At 37.3% G+C, this 21,013-nt stretch overlaps 1 protein-coding gene across 1 annotated transcript in view; it reads left to right on the top strand.

Annotated features, from left to right (window-relative positions):
* CADPS (calcium dependent secretion activator) overlaps positions 1-21,013 on the top strand; it is a 557,039-nt gene that overhangs the window by 79,287 nt on the left and 456,739 nt on the right. Inside the window, 1 exon segment of the mRNA XM_074198830.1 lies at positions 18,665-18,778. Coding sequence (XP_074054931.1) covers positions 18,665-18,778 — 114 coding nt within the window.

The following is a 21,013-nucleotide window of genomic DNA, read 5'->3' on the forward strand; positions in this document are numbered from 1 at the left end:
TCTCCCTTCCACCTTCTGGATCAGGAAAGTAGAATTCAGAGATTAAGGGATTTGCTAATAATCACAAAGTCAGTCGCTGTCCAAGAAAGCCAGGTCTTCATTGCACCATGCTGCTAGTCAGATCTCACATTCCCCTTTGACAAAGGCTTCTGGTATCATGATTTTTTTTTAATTTATGGAATAAAGCAAGTTTTTCCATAATACAGTACAATAGAAAACATGATTGCACATGAAATCACAAGCCCACTACGTACAACTTGCTATAACTTTTAAATACACAACAAAATTACCTTGTAAATTTATTCTTTCCTGCTATTTCAATTCCCTTCTCACCTCAGGGATAATAAAATTAAGAAATCTTTTAGGATTAAAATTCTTTAAAACAAAGTTGATTTTGTAAAAACAATGAGTTTTATGACAATTTCAACCTCGATTCATGGCTTACTGGTAGATAGATTTCTGTTTGCTATGTTATTTTATTAATATTCAATTAAATTTTATTTTTAATTAAAAGACAGGTATTTTTCCCTTGATCTCACTTCTCCCCTTTTTGAGAAAGGAAAGAAAAACAAATCATAATAAATAAATACAGTCAAGTCAAATAAATTTCCACATTTGCCATGTTCAAAACATGTACCTCATTTTGTAACCTGAGTCTTCCATTTCTCTGTCAGAAGGTTATAAGGGGGGGCGGCTAGGTGGCATAGTGGATAAAACACCGGCCCTGGAGTCAGGAGTACCTGGGTTCAAATCCGGTCTCAAACACTTAATGATTACCTAGCTGTGTGGCCTTGGACAAGCCACTTAACCCCATTTGCCTTGCCAAAAAAAAACAACTTAGAAGGTTATAAGGGACATAACTAAAGTGAGAATCAGGTCTTTGACCCAACATGTAAAATATATAGCACCCTTCCTCCTTGGCTACCATCCTTTGAATGAAAGATTATTTTGATAACCATGCTGAGATGTGCTACAAAAGGTACTGCCCTGCCCCATTCAACTTGCCAACTTTCCCCCACTTATCTTCTCCTACACCAGGATTCTTAACTGCTTTTTTTGTATTATCAACCCCTTTGGCAGTCTAGTGACATCTTTGGACCTCTTCTCAGAATAATGTTTGCAAATATATATACAAAATAAATTGCATAGAATCATGAAAACAACCAATTATATCAAAATGTTTAACAAACAGTATTTTTAAAAATTACAAATTCTCTGACTCCATGTTCAGGAACCCTGTCCTACAAAAGATGGGAATAATTAGTGTTGGAAAGGTTATGGAATTATCAATGTTGAGGGGGTATGGGAAGGATAGGCATGTTGGTAGAGCTGAGAATTTATAAAACCATTTTGGAAAGCAATTTGGAATTATGCAAATAAAGCAGCTAAAATATCTTTATCCTTTGATCCAAGGATCACACTATTAGATTTACATTCCAAGGAGAGGATTGATAAAAAAAGAAAGTGATCATATATCAAAATATTGATAGCAGAAAGTTTAGTGAAAAAGAACTAGAAGCAAAGTAATTTTCCATTGCTTTAGAAAAAGTTTTAAAATGCTGTGGTATGTGATTATAATGAATATTACAGCACTGTAAAGAATGTAGAGAACAGAAGTTATGAATATAGAGAATAAAAAGACTTACATGAACTCACACAAAGTAAAGCAAGCAGAACCAAGATCAATGGAAATCACAACCACAAAATCATAAAAATATTGCAAAATAACAAAGAATGAGTATGATCTCATAGAACAGTTAAGAAAAGACACTTCCCCTCCTTCCTTTGTGGAGGTGGGAAGTCCACAAATATGGAGCATTGCATGTATTTTCACACTTCATTGAAATACTGATTTTCTTCCTCTTTTTCTCCTTTAAAATGTCTTTGTTTTATGAAATGGTTCTCTGAGGAAAGAAAGGAGGCTAGAAGAAATCTATATGCAAAATTTGTTACAAAACAAAAGATATCAATACAAATTTATTGGGGGGGGGGTGTTGAAGACCATGGGCTAGTGACTTGCCCAAGGTCACAAGTGTCAGAGGCTAGATTGTCTTGAATCTTCCTGACTCCAGGGCTGGTCCTCTACTCACTGTACTACTAAGCTGCCCTTAACAATTTATTTTAAACAAAAAAATTCCTATCTTCTAAGTTGCCCAAACTGACATTACCTATGCAAGGGCAATCTATTCTTCCTTCTACCTTCCTCTCACAATTTTTCTGTGACTTTAAAGAGCGACAAAGTTTTAAAAAAAGATTTTTTCTTTTGACTTCATCTGAACTTCCACCATAAGGAAATGAGTTGAATTATTGTTGATCTTGTTGGAACATTTTAATTAGTGGAAGATTTTAACATTGGAAACCAATCTGTAGCTCTGTAACAAGGGAAACATTAAAAAAACAAGATTCACTGCTTGGCGGTTATTAGTCAGGTCCAACTCTTTCTCACAACTGTGGATGATACTGTTCAAGGAGTTTTCTTGGCAAAGGCAATGGAGTGGTTTGCCATTTCCTTCTCTAGTGGATTAAGGTAAACAAAGATTATGTGATTTACCCTGAATCCAACTTATAAGGGTCTGAGGTCAAATTTGAACTCAGGTCTTCCTGACTCCAGGTCCAGTGCTCTGTCCACTGAGCCACCAATCTGCCTCAGAAGCAAATAGAGGTTAATTATCTTGCCCAAGGTCACATAACTAATAAGTGTCTGAGGTTAGATTTGAACTCAAGTCTTGCTGCCTCTGAGTCCAATGCTCTATCCACTGAGTCATCTAGTTATTCAACTATCTTAGATTATTTTATTGAGTGAAGGATACTACCTTGAATTTAGATGTTGTAGTAGTTTCTACAAAATGAAATAAGAGGAAAGCCCTAATTTGGGATTGTTCAGAAATTACTGCCACAACTCATTTCGTATATACTATAATGTATGTTTTCCAACCTTATATAATGAACTTAAGCTTGCTGCAATCAGGAAAGCAGGAAAGTGCCCCCCCCAAAGGAGGAAGTCTGGTACAGTTAAAAAAAATCACTGGCTCCAACTTGAAAAGACCTAGCTACACAACTCATTATTTGACTCTGAGTCTTAATTTCCTCAACCATAAATCAAATTACATGGAGTTGAGATCCTTTGAAATTCTAGATCTTATGGTCAAATGATGTTTTAGAGTGGACTCTAGCACATAGTAGGTATGCTGTGTAATAATTAGTAGATTTAGGGGTGACTAGGTGGCGCAGTAGATAAAGCACCGGCCCTGGAGTCAGGAGTACCTGGGTTCAAATCCGGCCTCAGACAGTTAATAATGACCTAGCTGTCTGGCCTTGGGCAAGCCACTTAACCCCATTGCCTTGCAAAAACCTACAAAGCAAACAAACAAAAAAATAATTACTAGATTAATTGATAATTTGAAGTGAAGCTGAGTAGTTCCCTAGAATTGTAAAGAAATCAGAGGGCCTAATAATATATGAGACTCTCCTAGCCAAGGGCTCCATTGGCATCTAGTTGCATCTTCCATTAAATCTCAGCAGTAAAAATCCTTGGAAAATCTCAAAATTATATTTTATTTGCTCTGGGGACTAGAGAGTAGCAAAAAAACCCTAGGAGATTATTCTTGTGTTAAGTGAAACATGAAAGAAAGAGGCTCAAGTTGAAGGTAACAAGTGGTGGCCGGAACTTAACCAGTAATTTTTTGTGAGGGGAGGAAGAAATGAGCAGAATGGAGAGTGGTAGATATAAGTGGTTATCAAGAGGAAACATGACTGAGGACTATGGGAAATTTCTACTCTTCTGAAATAAAAGTGTACCCTGGGATCATCCTTTAAACATCCTCAAAAGTTTTCTTTTCTAAAACAAAACCCTAGGTCTCCAACCTATTTACAATTTTTTTTTGGGGGGGGGGGTTAGCAGTGAAAAAGGAAACTGATTAGTCAATGAAGAATCCAAACATATAAACCCTTAGAAAAACAAAAAGTATAGTTAGCAACCGGAAAGCCAGGTCAGATCTAAAAATGTCTGGGGGAAAAGGGGTGAGGGGGAAGGTTGGAAGAGTTGTCATACTTGCATGTCTTGGTTTCCAAGATAAGTTAGACGCATTGGTTGTCTACTACTGTACAGTGAACTGGCAAAGTTGGTGGGATGCAAAATAACGTGACTTCTTTGGGAAAATACATTGGCACATTCCATTGAATGTTGAATGAAGGTGGAGCCAGAGCTCCTTTATAGTGAGGGGCTGGATGTGCAGGGCTCTTTACACAATAATCATTTAGAAAATGGTGACTGAGTGTAGTATCCACTGTACATTAGAAGTAAATAATGATGAGATGTTTTTATTCATAACTTTAGGATTGAATTAAATCTGACCACATTGCAAAATGTATATTCAAGGATTAAAATTAAAATTAAAAAGAATACTAGAGTGATGGATAACTCCACCTTAAAAGCACCAATGAAATAAATGAGAAGTTTAGCACAGTTGTTTAAGCCCCTCAGAAATGTTTTAAAGATTTTTTTTCTACTTTGCGTGCAAAGGTTAATGTGAAGTTGTCTCTGCCCTAGGAGAGTGGCTCACACTCCACAGGAGCAGGATGGCAGGAACAGTTCCAGTAAGCAAGTCACTGGATTGGATGCACACTGGCAACCCTATTATTTAGAGAGATAATGTCTAATGGGGCGGTTTCCATGGCAACCAACCATGCTGTAGTAATTTTCCCACCTTAGTGCAAGCAGTTAAGAGGGAAAGCAAATGGATTAACACTATAGCATCTACATTTTTTAAATGAGTAACCTTGGGCCTGCTTCCTCATTCGTGACAATAGGACCTTATAAATGAGTGCGCTCCAGCCCTGAATCTGTTTTTTGCATTTAATGATAATGGAAATGGGGAGTAACTTTCCATGATCCATTGACTTCCCATTATTCCCTTGGTGAAGTCTGTGCTAACTTCAACTCTGTCTATTCCTGGTTCTCATTAACTAGAGCAAGGAGGTAGAGAGAATTCACTGGAGGCAGTCCCTGATGTTTAACAAGTTCAATTTGAGAGGAAGGCAAATATCTACAACCATAGGCTTTAAGAGCCCATAACGCTAGCCTGTGCCTGTAGTTCATTCAAGTCACTACACTTAGAAAGCCATGATTTCACATATTCAGTTTTGATACACATTAGAGGAGGAAATGCCCTGAGGAAGAATCCCAAACTGTGTACCATCATACTCCTTTGGACTGTGAGCCACTCTCCTAGGGCAGAGACAACTTCACATTAGCCTTTCCATGCAAAGAAGAAAAAAAATCTTTCAACCATTTCTGAGGGGCTTAAACAACTGTGCTGAGCTTCTAATTTCTTTCATCGGTGCTTTTAAGGTGGAGTTATACATCATTCTGTAGTATGTTTTTTTTTCAAAAACAGCTAATTTGGGGGCAGCTAGGTGACTCAGTGGTTAGAGTATCAGCCCTGGAGTCAAGACAACCTGAGTTCAAATCCAACCTCAGACACTTAATAATTACCTACCTGGGTGGCCTTAGGCAAGCCACCTAACCCTATGGCCTTCCAAAAAAAAAACTTAAAACAAAAAACAAAAATAGATAATTTTAATTTTAATACTTGAGTACTTGAGTATAAATTTTGCAATCTGATCTGATTTAATTCAATCCTGAAGTTATGGATGAAAACATCTCATCATTACTTATTTCTAATATGCAGAGGATACTATACTATGTCACCATTTTCTAAATGATTGATGGGTAATGAGCACTGCATATCCAGTTCTCCCCCTCCCCAGGATAAAGGAGCTTTGGCTCCACATTCATTCAAAATTCAACTAAATGTTAAAATGCATTTTCCCATAGAAATTATGTTATTTTGCATGATGGTTAGCTACTTAATCGCCCCCCACCATCCCACCAACCTTGCCAGTTCACCATACAGAAATCGCCAACTAATGCATCCAATGTATCTTGGAAACCAAGAGATAGACAAATATAGCAGCTGTTTACTTTCTTCTTTTTTTAAGGTTTTTTACAAGGCAATGGGGTTAAGTGGCTTGCCCAAGGCTGCACAGCTAGGTAATTATTAAGTGTCCGAGCCTGGTTTCAAACTCGGGTCCTCCTGACTCCAGGGCCGTTGTTCTATCCACTTTGCCATCTAGCAGCCCCTTAACAGCTCTTTCAAGCCCTGTCCCCCTTTCCCCAGACACTTTTAGATCTGAGCTGGCTTTCAGGTTACTAATGATACTCTTTGCCTAATCTATAGTAGACATTTAATAAATGTTCTGCCCTCCCAGTAGAAGCTTTTATTAAATGCCTACTAAATATAAGATAACTGTGCTTGGGACTTGGAACAAGAAAACAAAAGGTAGGAAAACAAAATTCCACAAGGGTCAGGATTATAGCCCTTATACCTAGAAGTGTTTAGCAAATAGTGGGTGATTAATAAATGCTCATTTAAGTCCTCACTCTGATCAGTTTGGTTCATTTTAGATAATTATCATTTTTTTGAGAAAACTGCTCACCCTGCAATGCCATTAATAACATTTCCAAGTAATTTTTAGAGATAACTAATCTTTATATCTTAAAGTTTTCAAAGGATGTTATCATTTCGTTTAAGCTTCACAGCCATCCACTAGAATAGGTCAATATAGTTAGTCATCTCCATTTTACAGATGTGGAGATCAAGACTCAGTAAATGATGCTCTTCCCACTTGACCACACTGACTCAAAGACATGTCTGGCTCTTTAGTGCTTAGCTAGGCGATCTCTTCATAGACACATAGAAAGGACTTTGAAATCCACTGAAGTAATTTCCAAATGGCAGCCAACCACCCTATGGGCATACTTGGCTATTCAATTACCCAAGAAACAATATCAGATCCCCAAGGGTCCAGATACACCTTGAACTCTTTGTCTCAACCTTTTTTTGTTCTATCTCTTGATTCTAAACACTACTACCATTTTTACTACTACTACTACTGCTATTTTTGTTATTATATAATTTTCCTTGTTGTTTCAGTCATGTCTAACTCTTTATCATCTCACTGGGGATTTTGGGGGGTATCTGGAGTGGTTTGCCATTTCCTTCTCCAGTTCATTTGACAAATGAGGAAACAGAAACAAACAGGGCTAAGTGACTTGCCCAGGATCCTACAACTAGTGTCTGAGGTCATATTTGAACTCAAATCTATCCTGAAAGCAACCCTGGCATTCTATCCACTAGATGCTCCATAACACTTAAAACATAAACTCTGTAGACTATTATAGATCCTTACCCCCCCCCCCAATTCTACTCCCTGGCTCTGCATAGTTGTAATGTGTAACTTTTGAAATTTGCCATGATCTATCAACATAAAGTAAACATATAGAAGTTGGATGAATACTGCTTTCAAGGCCTGTCTCTACTCATTCATCATCCCTCATTCCCAACATTTGGACCCTCTCAAACATGCAATGACATTACTCAAAAACATCCCTTTTCTAACACATCCTTTTCCCACCTGTCCTCTCCTGGACCTCAATTTCCTCATCTGCAAAATGAAGGGGTTGGACAAGCTGGCCTCTGGAAGCTCATAGCTTTAAATCTAAGATCCTGTGACTCTGGGCAAGTTGTATATCCTGTCTAGGCCTCAGTTTCCTCTTGTATGGGACAAGATGATCTCTGAGCTATCAATCACCTTCATTTCTGGGGAAGATCTCATGAACCTACCCCCCCCCCGAAAGCCCCTCCCCTCCCCAAAATATTTTATTTAGGAATTAGTTTAAATGGAATCCTACTTCACTTTGTGATGTGAATTACTGATAGATCATTAACCCTCCAAGCAGTATTTGCATTTTATAAGGGTCTTGGATTGACATCTTTGTGGCAAATAGCTAAGCAATAGAATTTCATGGAGTGTTACAAATAGCAGTGAGCCATTGCAGGCCCTGATGAGGTAAACGTTTCTTAGGTAAAAGAGTTTAATTTTTAAATTCTCCACATTTGTGAACACAATTTCCTTCCATATGGAAACTAAAATGGTAAGGCAATTTCCACCACAATGTCTTTAGTTTTTTTCTTTGCAAGGTGATAGGGAGGTTAAGTTTTACCCAAGATCACACAGCTAAGTAATTATTAAGTATCTAAGTCTGGATTTGAACTCAGGGCCTCCTGATTCCAGGGCTGATACTCTATCCACTGCACCACCTAGCTGCTGCCTTTTTTTTTTCTTTAAGAGAGAATGTTTACTTAAAAGCTGCCTTTATATTTCACATCATGTCAAAGCTTGGCAGGTCAGACTATCTCAATTCACATTTAAAGAAGACTTCCCTTAAAGTGGTCCAACAAGTGGTCATCCAGCCTCTTCTTGGAGACTTCTGATAATAGGAAACCCATCACCATCTGAAGCTAGCTTTTCTACCTCTAGAAAACTCTCGTAGCTGTTAAGTGGAATTTATCCTTCTTATCTTAAGCCTAAACTTGCTTTATCCACAAAATTCACCCATTTTCTCTCTCTCTCTCTCTCTCTCTCTCTCTCTCTCTCTCTCTCTCTCTCTCTCTCTCAAAATAATCCTCTACATCTCTTCTCCAGACTCAATATCCCTGTCACCTTCTGTCAATCTTCATGGGGCATAAATTGTAGGCTCTTCACCACCGTTTGACTTTATTTCCCCTAAAATATGGGATACAAGCCTGAAAAGACCAGTGTTTGGTCTGCCCAGAGTTTAGTCGCAGCTTCCCAGAGGCAGAATGACCAGGACACGATTGCTATGAAAGCAAATCCTCTTTGCAATGGACATGTATCTTGGCACTTTTTGGCTCAAGCAGCCAGCAAAAGAAGATGAAAAAGGGGGAATAACATTATTTTTCTTACTATGAGTTATTTCTGTCCTTAAGTAATCTTGACAGTGTTTTTAGATTGAGCCAAAAAGGCTTTCTTAGCAGTCAGCTTTATGATTCTCATGGAGAAATGAACTCAATAGAAATCATTTTAAGCACTGGGCTTAGTTCACCAGATGTAAATATTATATTCTCTTTCCCCTCCCCCATCAGAATGTAAGCCCCTGGCATCAAGAATTATTCATTAGTTTTAGTTCTCAGCCCCCACATACACCCCCACCCCAGTGCCTAATAGAAGGACTTGTCCATAGGATATGCTTAATATCTTCTGAATAATAAATTAGATTTGGGGATGGAGGGAAGGGTCATAATGATACTCATCCTTCCAAGATGCAGTTTCTAATCTTTAAAATGAATAACATATATCCTATTATCCTTCTAGGGGAGTGGGGCATCAGTTTAGTAGAAGATTCAGATTGAGAACTTTCATCTATTTCTAGATAGTCACACTAGAGCAAAAAGGAAGTGGCTCAGGAATAATGGTTTATCAGCATTGTTCTTACACCATATCCCTCAGCTCCTCTACCAAAGAGGATTAGTCATTTTAGTAATGATATCTTGGACTTGCAGGATACAAGGCATCAGTATGTGGACTGTTACATAAATTGAATTTTGTCTTGGAGATGTTATATTCAGAAACAAGAAACCATTTCCCCACTGATACTAAAATTCAGTGGGCAATAGAGTTTCTCTTCATTTAAAAATTTTACTGACATCTATATTTTTACAAAACCTTCATTTCCCAAGCTATACTTTCCTTCTTTCCACCTCAAAGAGATAGCTCTTATAGCAAAGAAAGTCTTTTTTTTCAATCAAGTGTGAGGCATAGGAAACACTGACTGGCAGAGGAGAGTCCAGCATGGTGTACCCCATCAAAGAAAGTGCTGTGCACTATGAACAAAACAGAAGTATGGTGACTCAAAGGAAACGTGATATGTGCAAATTTAAAGTCATCCCTACTCCAGCTATTCATATGGACTATTTGTGACCAACCTAAGCTTTTAAAACTTGTATTGGTCAGATCAACCACAGTGGAACAACATAGTGATGGCATTTGAGTCCTCTTCAAGATTGAAACAAAGAATAGCAAAGAAGAGAAAAGGAAGAGAAAATATTTTTTATTTCAGGAAAACTTGCTAGCAAATGATTGAAGTATGACGTTGTACACAAAGCTCTCAACACAAAATGTGCACATTTACACACACACACACACACACACACACACACACACACACCCTACAGAGAAAGGTAGTAAGTTTTCTCATCTCTTCTTCTAGGGCTAGTTTAATTAATGTAAAAATATGTATTTATGTATATGAATATGTATATATAGTATGTTTGTATGTATATTTATGTGTATACATACAATCTGTAAAGTAATTTGGCATTATGCTAAAAAAAGGACTAAACCCCAATACCCTTTGTCCCATAGAAGCAGTGGAAAGGAGTGTCTACCCCAAAGGTTGGTTGCTCTAATTCACATGTTCACCAATTTTGTGCTGGGGTGGCTCTCTTTCTTTCCCCATTCCCTCCAATATTGGCCACCCAACTTTTGTCTTTCCTTTGCCAGTTTTCTAACCTCAGAGTTCTTTGATTTGTATTTCTCTTACTATTAATGATTCACAATCATCTTTAAATGGCCCATTAAAAGTTTATCATTCCTGGGGTGGCTAGATGGTGCAGTGGATAGAGCACCAGCCCTGGAGTCAGGAGTACCTGAGTTCAAATCCGGCCTCAGACACTTAATAATTACCTAGTTGTGTGGCCTTGGGCAAGCCACTTAACCCCATTGCCTTGCAAAAACTAAAAAAAAAAGTTTATCATGCTTGAGAACTTTTTGTTCAGATCCTTTGAACTGGTCAATTTTCAGAAAGAAGAAAAAGGATCAAATCTAACAGCTTTAGATTGATGAGTTTGACTCCTATTTATTGATACAAGTGATTAAAATCTAAAGCTAGACAGGTCCTCTCAGTCCAACTGGCCCAACCATTTAATTAAAAAAAAGGAAACTGGGGTTCAGGAAGGTTCAAGGAGAATATCTGAAATACTCTTTGCAACTATTATAAACGTTAGCCATTATTATGGGAAGGGTGGACAACAGATGACCTGAAAGCTGTCCCCATTTATTCTCTGGTTCTCTTTTTGTTATCTGCAATAAAATTTCAACAAAGAAAATCTTGGCTACCCAACAGTTATTTAAATACCAGTGATATAGTTATACAGAGACCGCTGGAGAATCTCATTTTCCAAAGTTAATTCCAAAAATATTGTGTGTTTTGATATTTATGTGACATTTTTCTACTTAGCAATATACCCTTAAAGTAATAAAGGCTATATCAAATTGTTCTGCCTCCTAGAGGAGTCTGACTACTCATAGATTCCATTCAGAGTCAAATTCAACAAACATTTATCAAACACCTGCTATGAGTAGCACATCTGTAAATTGGAGATGGGGGAGAAGGGGGTGTCTAAGTTCAGGATCATGGGGAATACCATGGCAACAAGAACAAAAATAGTAGGAAAAAGAATGCTAATAAAGCATTGGAAAAGATAAGTAAAGGGGAAATTACATTTCTAACAGCAGGGGGACTGTCCCTGATAATATCCCTGCAGAGCAGGCCAGCTGGAAGGGGAACTCCCCGCAAAATTGGCTTGATCAGTCTTGAAGCCTCACTGAGCTAGGTCAGAGCAATAAGCTTTATCTGAAATTGAGTTTTCTGTTGGGGAACCAGTTCAACAATTAGGTTTTCTACAACAGGTGTAAGCCTTTGGCCATTACACAACACCAGAACAAAAAGGTCATTGGGGCAGGGAGTGGTTCAGGCTCATGTTCAAAACTAAACGAGCCTTTTTGTTCTTCTGGCTTTACAGAAATAGTCTTCAGAAGAATTTCCTATCTAGCATTTATAAAAGACTGTCAATTTATCCAATAACTACACTGTGCTAAGTGCTGAAGATGCAAACACACAGATAAAACAGTTCCTGCTCTCAGAGAGTTAATATATTTTACACTGTTATTTGATGTGTCAATATTCCCACCTAACAATGTGGTTAGTTAGTAGTAAAAACATTAAAATGTCGAGGAAGGCTTCTCTTGGTGTTAAATGAAGTTTCTATGAACCATGGGTTAATGATGAAGTGAGAAGGAAAAGGCAGAAAGATTCATAAGAGAATTTGATAATCACAAATTCATTTTGTTTTTCTTCTTTTCATCTTCTAAGACTAGCAATCAGCTGATTACAAATCCCTCGAAGTTGGAAATGTCCCCAGAATCATGGCTTTATAACTGCAAAGTGGCATGCTATGGTAAAGAGAAAGTAATAGAGATCTTCTATCGAAAAATAAATAAATAAATTTACCCTTCCATCTAAATGACAATAATAGCTAAAAAAGAAGGGACAAGAAGAGGTTGACATCATGTGATTAAGAAAATCTCAAGTGATTATATATTCAGGGAAGCATCATTACAGACACAGAATAGCAAAAGTAGATATTATTTTCCAGCTGTAGAAGATGTTAAGAGGAGAGAAAACATCTCCCAAAAGAAGCTCCAACCACATTTCCTCTAGTTAACTCTTAGAATCCTTACCCAGACATGGAATGCTACCAAGTAACATCAGCTACTTGGAATAGAGTTCCTAATCTTTTTGTTCAAAGAAATTTTTTCTCTATTAAATGAAAAGAGAACAATTAAAGAGCCAACATCTCAGAAATTTCAGTGGGGAAAGTAATTTCAACAGGGTTTTCCTTCTATAGATGAATGAAGGTCATGACAACATTCATAAAATCCAGTGGGTATGCATCCCCATCATACATGACTGAACTGTATCTGAGGATTTCCTGCATTTATTTTCAGACTAGCTCCAAGAGCTTTTAATCCCCCCCCCCCAAATCTTCACACATTTCTGGGAAGCACCTTTGGTTGGATGATGCAGTCTTCCAACTCTTCCTGGGAAATCTAATGATTTCCCTGGTGTTTTGTCATACTGTTCATTTTAAAATCAACCTCAGATTTACATTCCTTATGCAGTCAAAAACAGTAACTAGCAATTTTAGTGCTTGGGACAGCCAGATAAGGGATCAGGATTTTGCTCTATGTATGTGTGTATGCATGTGTGAGAGAGAGGCAACAGGAAGGGAGGGAAGTATAAAAAAAGAGAAAGAAAAAGACAGTAAGACAGAGGCGGTGACAGAGAAACAAAGAGAGATGTACTAACAGGTGGCAAACTAGCTGAGTCAGAACTTACCCTCTTTCCCCAGAAAAATTTGGTCTCTGAATTGTCCATCCACATATAAACTCATCTTTCTAGGGAACCACTTGCACCTCCTCAGAACATCCTGGCCTATGTCCAGAAAGGTCTGATACCTGAAGTACCTGTCCCCTCCCCACCCCGTAGCTAGAGAAATACTTTCCCCTCCCTAGAATAACCCAAGTCCTGTCCTTGAGTAGTAGAAGGGAGAGAAGTGCATTGTCTGGTAGTGTCCAAGTGTAACTACTTCTTCCTACTAATTATATCAGCTAATAAATGCAATTTTCTGTGCTTTAAAAGGAGTACAAGAGTTGCCGGTTCCTTTTCAATGCTTTCCCCTAAGGCAAAGGTCCCATTATTCTGTCCTGGTTCTGGCTTTTGTTTATCTGATCATCTAAATTATGATCCTTATGGGAGACCATAGCTTGGTAGTCTTCCTTGAAGCTCCTTATTAACCATCACTCTTGCCTGCCATATAACTATTGATTATGTCTTCATACATTTGGCATTTTTGCAATTAGCATGATAATGTTAAATTGTCTTTGATCATTGATTGCTGAGAGCTACTAAGTACATCACAGATGGTCATCACACAGTGTTGCTGAAAATGTGTGCAATGTTCTGGTTCTGCTCTCTTCACTCAGCATCAGTTCATGATATCTTGGGTTCTATTTCAACTCTAAATCTATACTTTTTTTTTTCAAGGCAATGGGGTTAAGTGGCTTGCCCAAGGCCACACAGCTAGGTAATTATTAAGTGTCTGAGGCCGCATTTGAACTCAGGTATTCCTGACTCCAAGGCCAGTGCTCTATCCATTGCGCCACCTAGCAGCCCTAAATCTATACTCTTACCATCCATTCAACAAGTTGCCAACTACGAAACCTTTGTCTGGAGAGTATTCTACTTTGGATGCCTCCAGGAAGCTTCATTTTTCTCTTGTATCAACACTAAAGTTTCTGTTGCCAATGTCACTGATCATTTGGAATGATGCACTTAACTACAGGAGTGAGGGAAAAATAATTTTTGAAATCCCTTTCAGCCAATTGCTTTGATCTGACTTCATCAGATCATAGGATTATAAATTTAGGAATTATGGAAACATAAATGAAGGTTCAAAAGGGACCTTAGAGTTCATCCAGTTCAACCCTCTCGTTTTCACACTAGGAAACTAGAGCCAGAGTGGTTAGGCAGCTCTCCAAAATTTGAACCCAGGCCCTTTGACTCCAAATGAAAAATCTGTTGAAAAAGGAGAAAAAATGAAGGGGGTAAGAGACTAGAGAGTATCCTAAACATAGTAAGCACTTAATAAATATTTTTTGGAAAAGAAAATGAATCAATAAATGGATGAGCTTTAAGGTACAGAGAAATGTATACAAGAAATCTATTATTTCCTATTTGTTCAAACCTCCAAATATTGTTTTTAATTTTAAAGAGTTTTAAGAAAAAAATTCAAGTAATGCTGATATCTATTTGCCCTTCAGTTCATGCTACTTCCTTATTTACATTAGTCATAAATTCTTTAAAAGGTATTTTTTCCTACTTCAAGCCATAGAAATAAAATATCTTCCCTGGAATATGTTATGTAAATATATACAAAATATTGAGAGTGAGAAGAATACTATATAAAGAAATGTGAAATGAGGAGAAAATACTTTGTCAAAATGATGCAAATTCTAATTTATCAAGGCTAGAGTTTCTTGCAGAAGGACAAAAATTCAGATTTGGTGGTGCAAAGAGATGACAGTTTTTTTAATTAATATAATGGTAAACAAGGGGTGGCTAGGTGGCGCAGTGGATAGAGCACTGGCCCTGGAGTCAGGAGGACCTGAGTTTAAATCTGGCCTCAGATAATTAATAATTACCTAGCTGTGTGGCCTTAGGCAAGCCACTTAACCCCATTGCCTTGCAAAAACCTAAAAAAAAATACTGGATAAACAGATGTATATGGTGTTGGAAAATGTTACAGAAATATGATTAGATAGTTTTTAGTCATCTACTGAGGACAATCTAAAGCTCTTCAACCACTTTTTCGTTTTAATCCAGTTTTCATAATGGAAATGAATAGTGTGAAATTTGGGGATCAGTTTTTTTCTTTAAATAAATCTCCTGACCAGAATATTCTGAGTTCAGCTTAAGAAGGACACCCATATGGAAGTTTCAAGGGTTGATTGAAAATGTATGTGAATCTAAGTCAAAACAAATCACATCATAATCAAGATATCAGAGCCCTCTCTGATAGATAAGGTTCAACAAGTTGAAAGGAAATATCTAGAGACTGAGTGTTCTGGATATCACAAACTTACTATTGTCTCTGTCTCAGATAAAGTCAGTATATATTAGACATGTACTCTGTGTTAGGCACTGAGTTAAGTTCTGGGAATACAAAAAAAGTAAAGATATTGAAATTAAATTTTCTTCAAGTTGGAAAGAACATGACCCAGTTTTCAAGTACTTTTCTCACTCAAAAAGGGTGTGTTGGGGGGGTACAAAATGTTCTTTAAACACCCACAGTTAAGGAGTTTCTATGATTGCTGTCTTCTGGTTTTCTTTCTCTGAGACTAGAATTTCTATGTTTAATAAATGTTGATTGGCTTGGATTATATCATTCATTCTTTTTTTTTAATAATGTATGGTTAACACTCTTGGAAAATGGGAATTTAGGGTCTTAGGCTTTCTCCACTTATCATACTGATCTTGATGGAATTTAAATGTTCCTTAAGCACAGACTAGTAAAATCATTAAAGCTGTCTTCTGGTATATTGATTCAGGTTCAGGTTAAAACCTCAAATACCCAACATCTATCCTAAGATTTAAAATTCTACCATTAGAGAAGTCTTTGTGTTAATCTCAGTCCTTTTCCCCATAATTTTCTTTGTTCCCCAGAGGACAACAGACTCATTCTTGTGAATTGCTTTCAGATTCATTGTCTCATCAAGAGAGAAAATTAGGACTCCTTGGGATACTGGACAGGTTAAGTGAAAGGAAAAGGGAAAGATATTATTAACAAGTGACAAAAGTGTTTTAAGGCTTGCAAAGAGCTTTACAAATAATTCAGGCACAAGTGCTATAAAGATGATTATCTGATTTTTGTAACTGAGGAAACTGAGGCTGGGAAATGTTATTTGCTCAAAATCACAGAACTAGTTGTGATCTAAAGGCAATAGGTGAGCCCTAGTCTTTTTGACTTCAAAACTAAAACACATTGGTAAGGAAAGAACAATGGAGATCAATTATTATTGTTTTTAGGAGCAAAATTTTTGATATGTGGTTTTCCACTCATCTTTTTTGAATGATACATTAACAGTGGATATTGTACTTAAACACTTCTTTTGACTTCCACAGCAGCCATAAACATGTACTCATAAACTCTAAGGAATTTACTCATAGACCATACAAGTTCATATTTTTAAAGCCTTGGGAATGAGGTGAACAGAACCATAAGTCTTTAAAATCAACATCAGATGATTCAGTTCAATAATTATTTGTTATGCACCTGTTCAGCAAAGCAGACCTCTCTTTGGTTCTGGGAACACATGTGTTAAGTGTATCCAGTCCCTGCCCCCAGCAAATGTATAACCTAATAAAGATGTGGCTTATACATAAATAAATATGATTCAGGGTAGATTGTGATAAGGGTTAAGGACATGGTAAAGAAAAACTGCTGTAAGAAATATGATGGAAGGGACACAACTGAGAGAATCAAAGGAATGGATGTTAATAGATCTTAGAGATGTAGAGTGAGTATTTACAAGTTAATTTTGTAGAAGAAAACAATAGAGGGAAAAATATGATCATGAAATGCCTAATTATCCAGCATAGCTAATTAAAAAAAGTTATGTAAAGAGTGGAAAGAATAAGGTTGGAAGGGAGGTTGCCACCACATTATAAAAGACTTTAGATCTCATGTTAAGAAGTTGGTATCTTACCCTAAAATATTAAGGAGTCTTTGAATTTTTTGAAGAAGAGAATGCTATCGTCATATAGCTATGTCTCAGTAAGCTTATTTCTGAAGACTTGTGAAGGACGGATGGGAAAGACAGACTACAGGAAAAGAGAAGTATAATGGTCTTATTGAAAAATGATGAAAGTATAAATTCAAGAGGTATTTTTTCATTGGGTGGTACAGTGGATAGAGCACTGGACTTGATATCAGTAAGATATGAATTAAAGCCCTGCCTCTGTTACCTCAATGATTTGCTTAAGAAGATAGGATAGATTCAAGAGAGGTAGAATCAATGATCATGGAAGTAGGATTGATAAGATTTGGCAACTGAAAAAAAATATTTGGCAACTGAACACAGAAAGATGGAAGCAGGGCTGAAGGAGGATCAGGCTCTAAAGAAAATTTAGAGATTTTGAGGCTGAGTAACTGCAAGAATAATAATTCTATCAATAAAAATTTCAAGGTGGGATGAAGGAAAGGGTTTTATGTAGATGATAACTTGAGCTTTGTACTTTAAAAGAGTTTAAGGTTCCAGTGTAACACTCAATTGGAGATATTCCACAGGGCTACTAGAAATATAGAACCCAAACTTCTGTGAATGATTGAAGAGAAATATTTACATATAGGCCATCTTCTTTAGGCAGTATCCTAGAAAATTTATATCAGTTATCTCATTTGATCCCCACAACCACACTGGAAGGTAGATGTCATTATCTTCATTTGGAAGGTATATGTTATTATCTTCATTTTTCCATTGAGGAAACTGAGGCAAAAAGAGGTTAAGTGAGTTCCCCTGGTCACACAGTTAGCAAATATCTGAGGCAGAATTTGAACTCAAATCATCTTAAATTCAGGCCCAGAGCTCTATCCACTGTACTAATAGATGTTTTCAAAGGATGGATGTATAGATAAATGGATGGATAGATAAATGGAAAAAAGATACTTAACATAGTTCTTAGTCATCATCTCTGTAAGGAGAATGTACTTGGGGAGAAGAATATGTGTGTATGTTTGTGTGTGTGTGTGTGTGTGAGAGAGAGAGAGAGAGAGAGAGAGAGAGAGAGAGTAGAACAAATGAATAAATTCAGTATTACTGCATAGGGTAGTGATGTCCCCATCACTGGGGGTCTTCTAGCAAAGTCTAAATGACCACTTATTAAAGTATGAGTCATGCTTTTGATGGAGTGTAGACTAGATTCTCTTTAGGTCCTTTATGTCTGAAGCATTGTGATTTGTCCTTCCTGAAATCCATTGCAGAAATAACTATGAAAAACTAACTCATTTATTCCAGGATGTTTGATCTATTTTGTGGGAATAGCTATACCGTCACCCAAATATGTATTCTTTCAAAGGATAATGTGATAATAAAAGGTTACAGTTCAGTGCAAGTCACTCCTAATTTGGCAGCTCTGTCTATGGACGTAATTCACATACTTTTGTATCAGCTCAACCATGACAAATGGGATATCCCAGAATTTCCTTGAGTCTTTGTCTTTACCAGGAGGGCACATAGAGCCTTCCAGATTGATTTGAGAAAATATTAATTATTGAACCTTATTCATGTTTCTCTAAAAGTTCTAATTAGTGCCTCTCTCTATTTTTTGAAATGCTTCCAGATCAGCAAACAGCAGTTACAAACAGTCAAAGATCGTTTCCAGGCCTTCCTCAATGGAGAGACTCAGATTGTGGCTGATGAAGCTTTTATGAATGCTGTTCAGAGTTACTATGAGGTAAGAATTTAGAATTTAGAATTCAACCAATAAAAGTGGGGTGAGTACTGAGATGATTGGGTGTTGGGAGCAATGGTGGGAGCATTTGTTTTCTTCAAAATCATTCACGGTGACTGTTAACATTGATAGTTTGAGGAGAGATAGCATTATTGTTGGGGGGGGAAAAGGCTGGCCTTTGTGTTTGGCACATTCAAAGGATCAAAGATAATGAAAATAGATTTTATGCATATTTTCCTCTGCCAAACACTGATCCAATGTGCTTTAATCTTTTCCCCCATTCCCCATTCTTTGTGTCCATATCCATGCACCCATGTTCATGGAGTTAGAGAGGTCTTAACAAGAAGACCTCATCATCTACAAGATCAAAATTTGTCTTGAAATACTTGTGAAGTGTGGACTTTAATTAGTTATTCCAGGAGCATCTATTATACTGTTCATCATCCTGTCTCCATGGAGCCTTCACTAACTGCTCTACAGTGTTTCACACAGAACCTTTTGACCCATTGACTTTCTTTGAGATACATCTGGCCAAAGCAGAAGTCCTTGTCTTTTGCATTTCTTTGTGTCCCCAGTGTTTGCAGAGTGACACAGAGCAGTCACCTTATAAATGCTACTTGTCCATTCAAGATGGTAGCAAGAAGAACCTTGGAAAAAGAGGCTAATTAGGTCAACTGTGTCCTGGACACAGTTTTGGATCCTACGTAAGAACTTGAAGAGATCCAGATTTTTGAAGTTTCCTATTTTAAAAATGACTGAACAATACCAGAGTATATGTTCTTTGTTCACCTAGGAGATAATAGTGTAATGGATTGAGAATAATCCTGAATTTAAGTCCTGGTTAGGTAACCTTAGACAAATGTCCAATCTTGTAAACTACAAAGACATTTTTTTTTTTGCTTTGGGTGAGGGAAATTCAATGATGTGTCTGTTGGCACACAATTGGTAATTGTCAGAGGCAAGATTTGATTCTAGATTTATCAGACTCCTAAGTCCAGTGTTCCATCTCTTTGCCACTTGGTCTTTCTGAACTACAGCCTAGATTACTCATGGATCTATCCTGTGCTTGCTTGATAGTTGCTTCTTAGAACTATTGGGAAGTAGTTTGAACAAAGCACAACTTTAAAAAATGAGCATAAAGGTGCAGCTAGGTGGCACAGGGAATAGAGCACCAGCCCTAGAGTCAGGAGGATCTGAGGTCAAATCCAGCCTTAATAATAATAATAATTACCTAGCTATGGGGCCTTGGATAAGTCACTTTGCCCCATTGCCTTGCAAAAATCAAAAAAGAAAAAAATGAATGTTGAAAATCTTTGCATGCACACTGGAAAAACAATTTTAAAAAATGAACAAAAAACAAAAAGAACCCTGACCATAGAAAGCTTCTATGGTAATAGGGGAGATCAAAAGACAAACTCAGAAGAGGACAATATTTAGGCAATACTTTGCCAGGAAAGTTCATACATTCCTCCTGAGGAAGTAGAATTCAAACCTAGGTTTCCAAGTTAAGCTTCTCTTCACTGTGTCAGATTATATCTAAATCAAGTTTTATAACAAACTTTGAATACTATGATGTCATAAATAAGAAAATATTAATAAAAAAAACTTTTTTAAAAATTAATGATGAAAAGATAGAACTAAGATGGCAAAGAAAAACCAATAAATTGTCTTTGGTTTCCCTCAGAAATAAGTCTCTAAAACAATTCTGTAGAAACAGAATTCACAAAAAGACAGTGTGAAACAATTTCCTGGTCCAACGTAACTTGACATCTTTAGGAAAGATTTGTCTCACTTGGGTAAAAGGGAAGTGCAGCCCAGCACAGAACAGTGTCTGAGTAAACCAACAGAAGACCCTGAGCCACAGCACAGATCAGCAACTGAGACCCCATGGTTCTGGCACAGCAGGTCAGCTATGAGATTTATGGCACAGCAGGAAAATGGGCAGCCCCAGAACCCAGGTACAATAGGCACAGCTATGCCAGCTCACCCTGGCACAGTGGGAAAGCTGCCAGCACTAAGGCCCCACTGCAGGGAAGCAGTGATCAGTCCCCTGGCCTGCAGCACAAGATATTTAATTAGAGTCCCTTCTATGCCCCAGGAGGAGAGCTCAACTTTAAAAAATGAACTAAAAGCAAAAAGAACCCTGACCATAGATAGCCACTATGGTGTCAGGGAAGATCAAAACACAAACTTGGAAGAGGATAACATTGTGAAATTGCCTGTATGTGATGCTTTAAC

This window comes from Macrotis lagotis, chromosome 8, assembly GCF_037893015.1.
Source record: "Macrotis lagotis isolate mMagLag1 chromosome 8, bilby.v1.9.chrom.fasta, whole genome shotgun sequence".
NCBI lineage: Eukaryota > Metazoa > Chordata > Mammalia > Peramelemorphia > Peramelidae > Macrotis > Macrotis lagotis.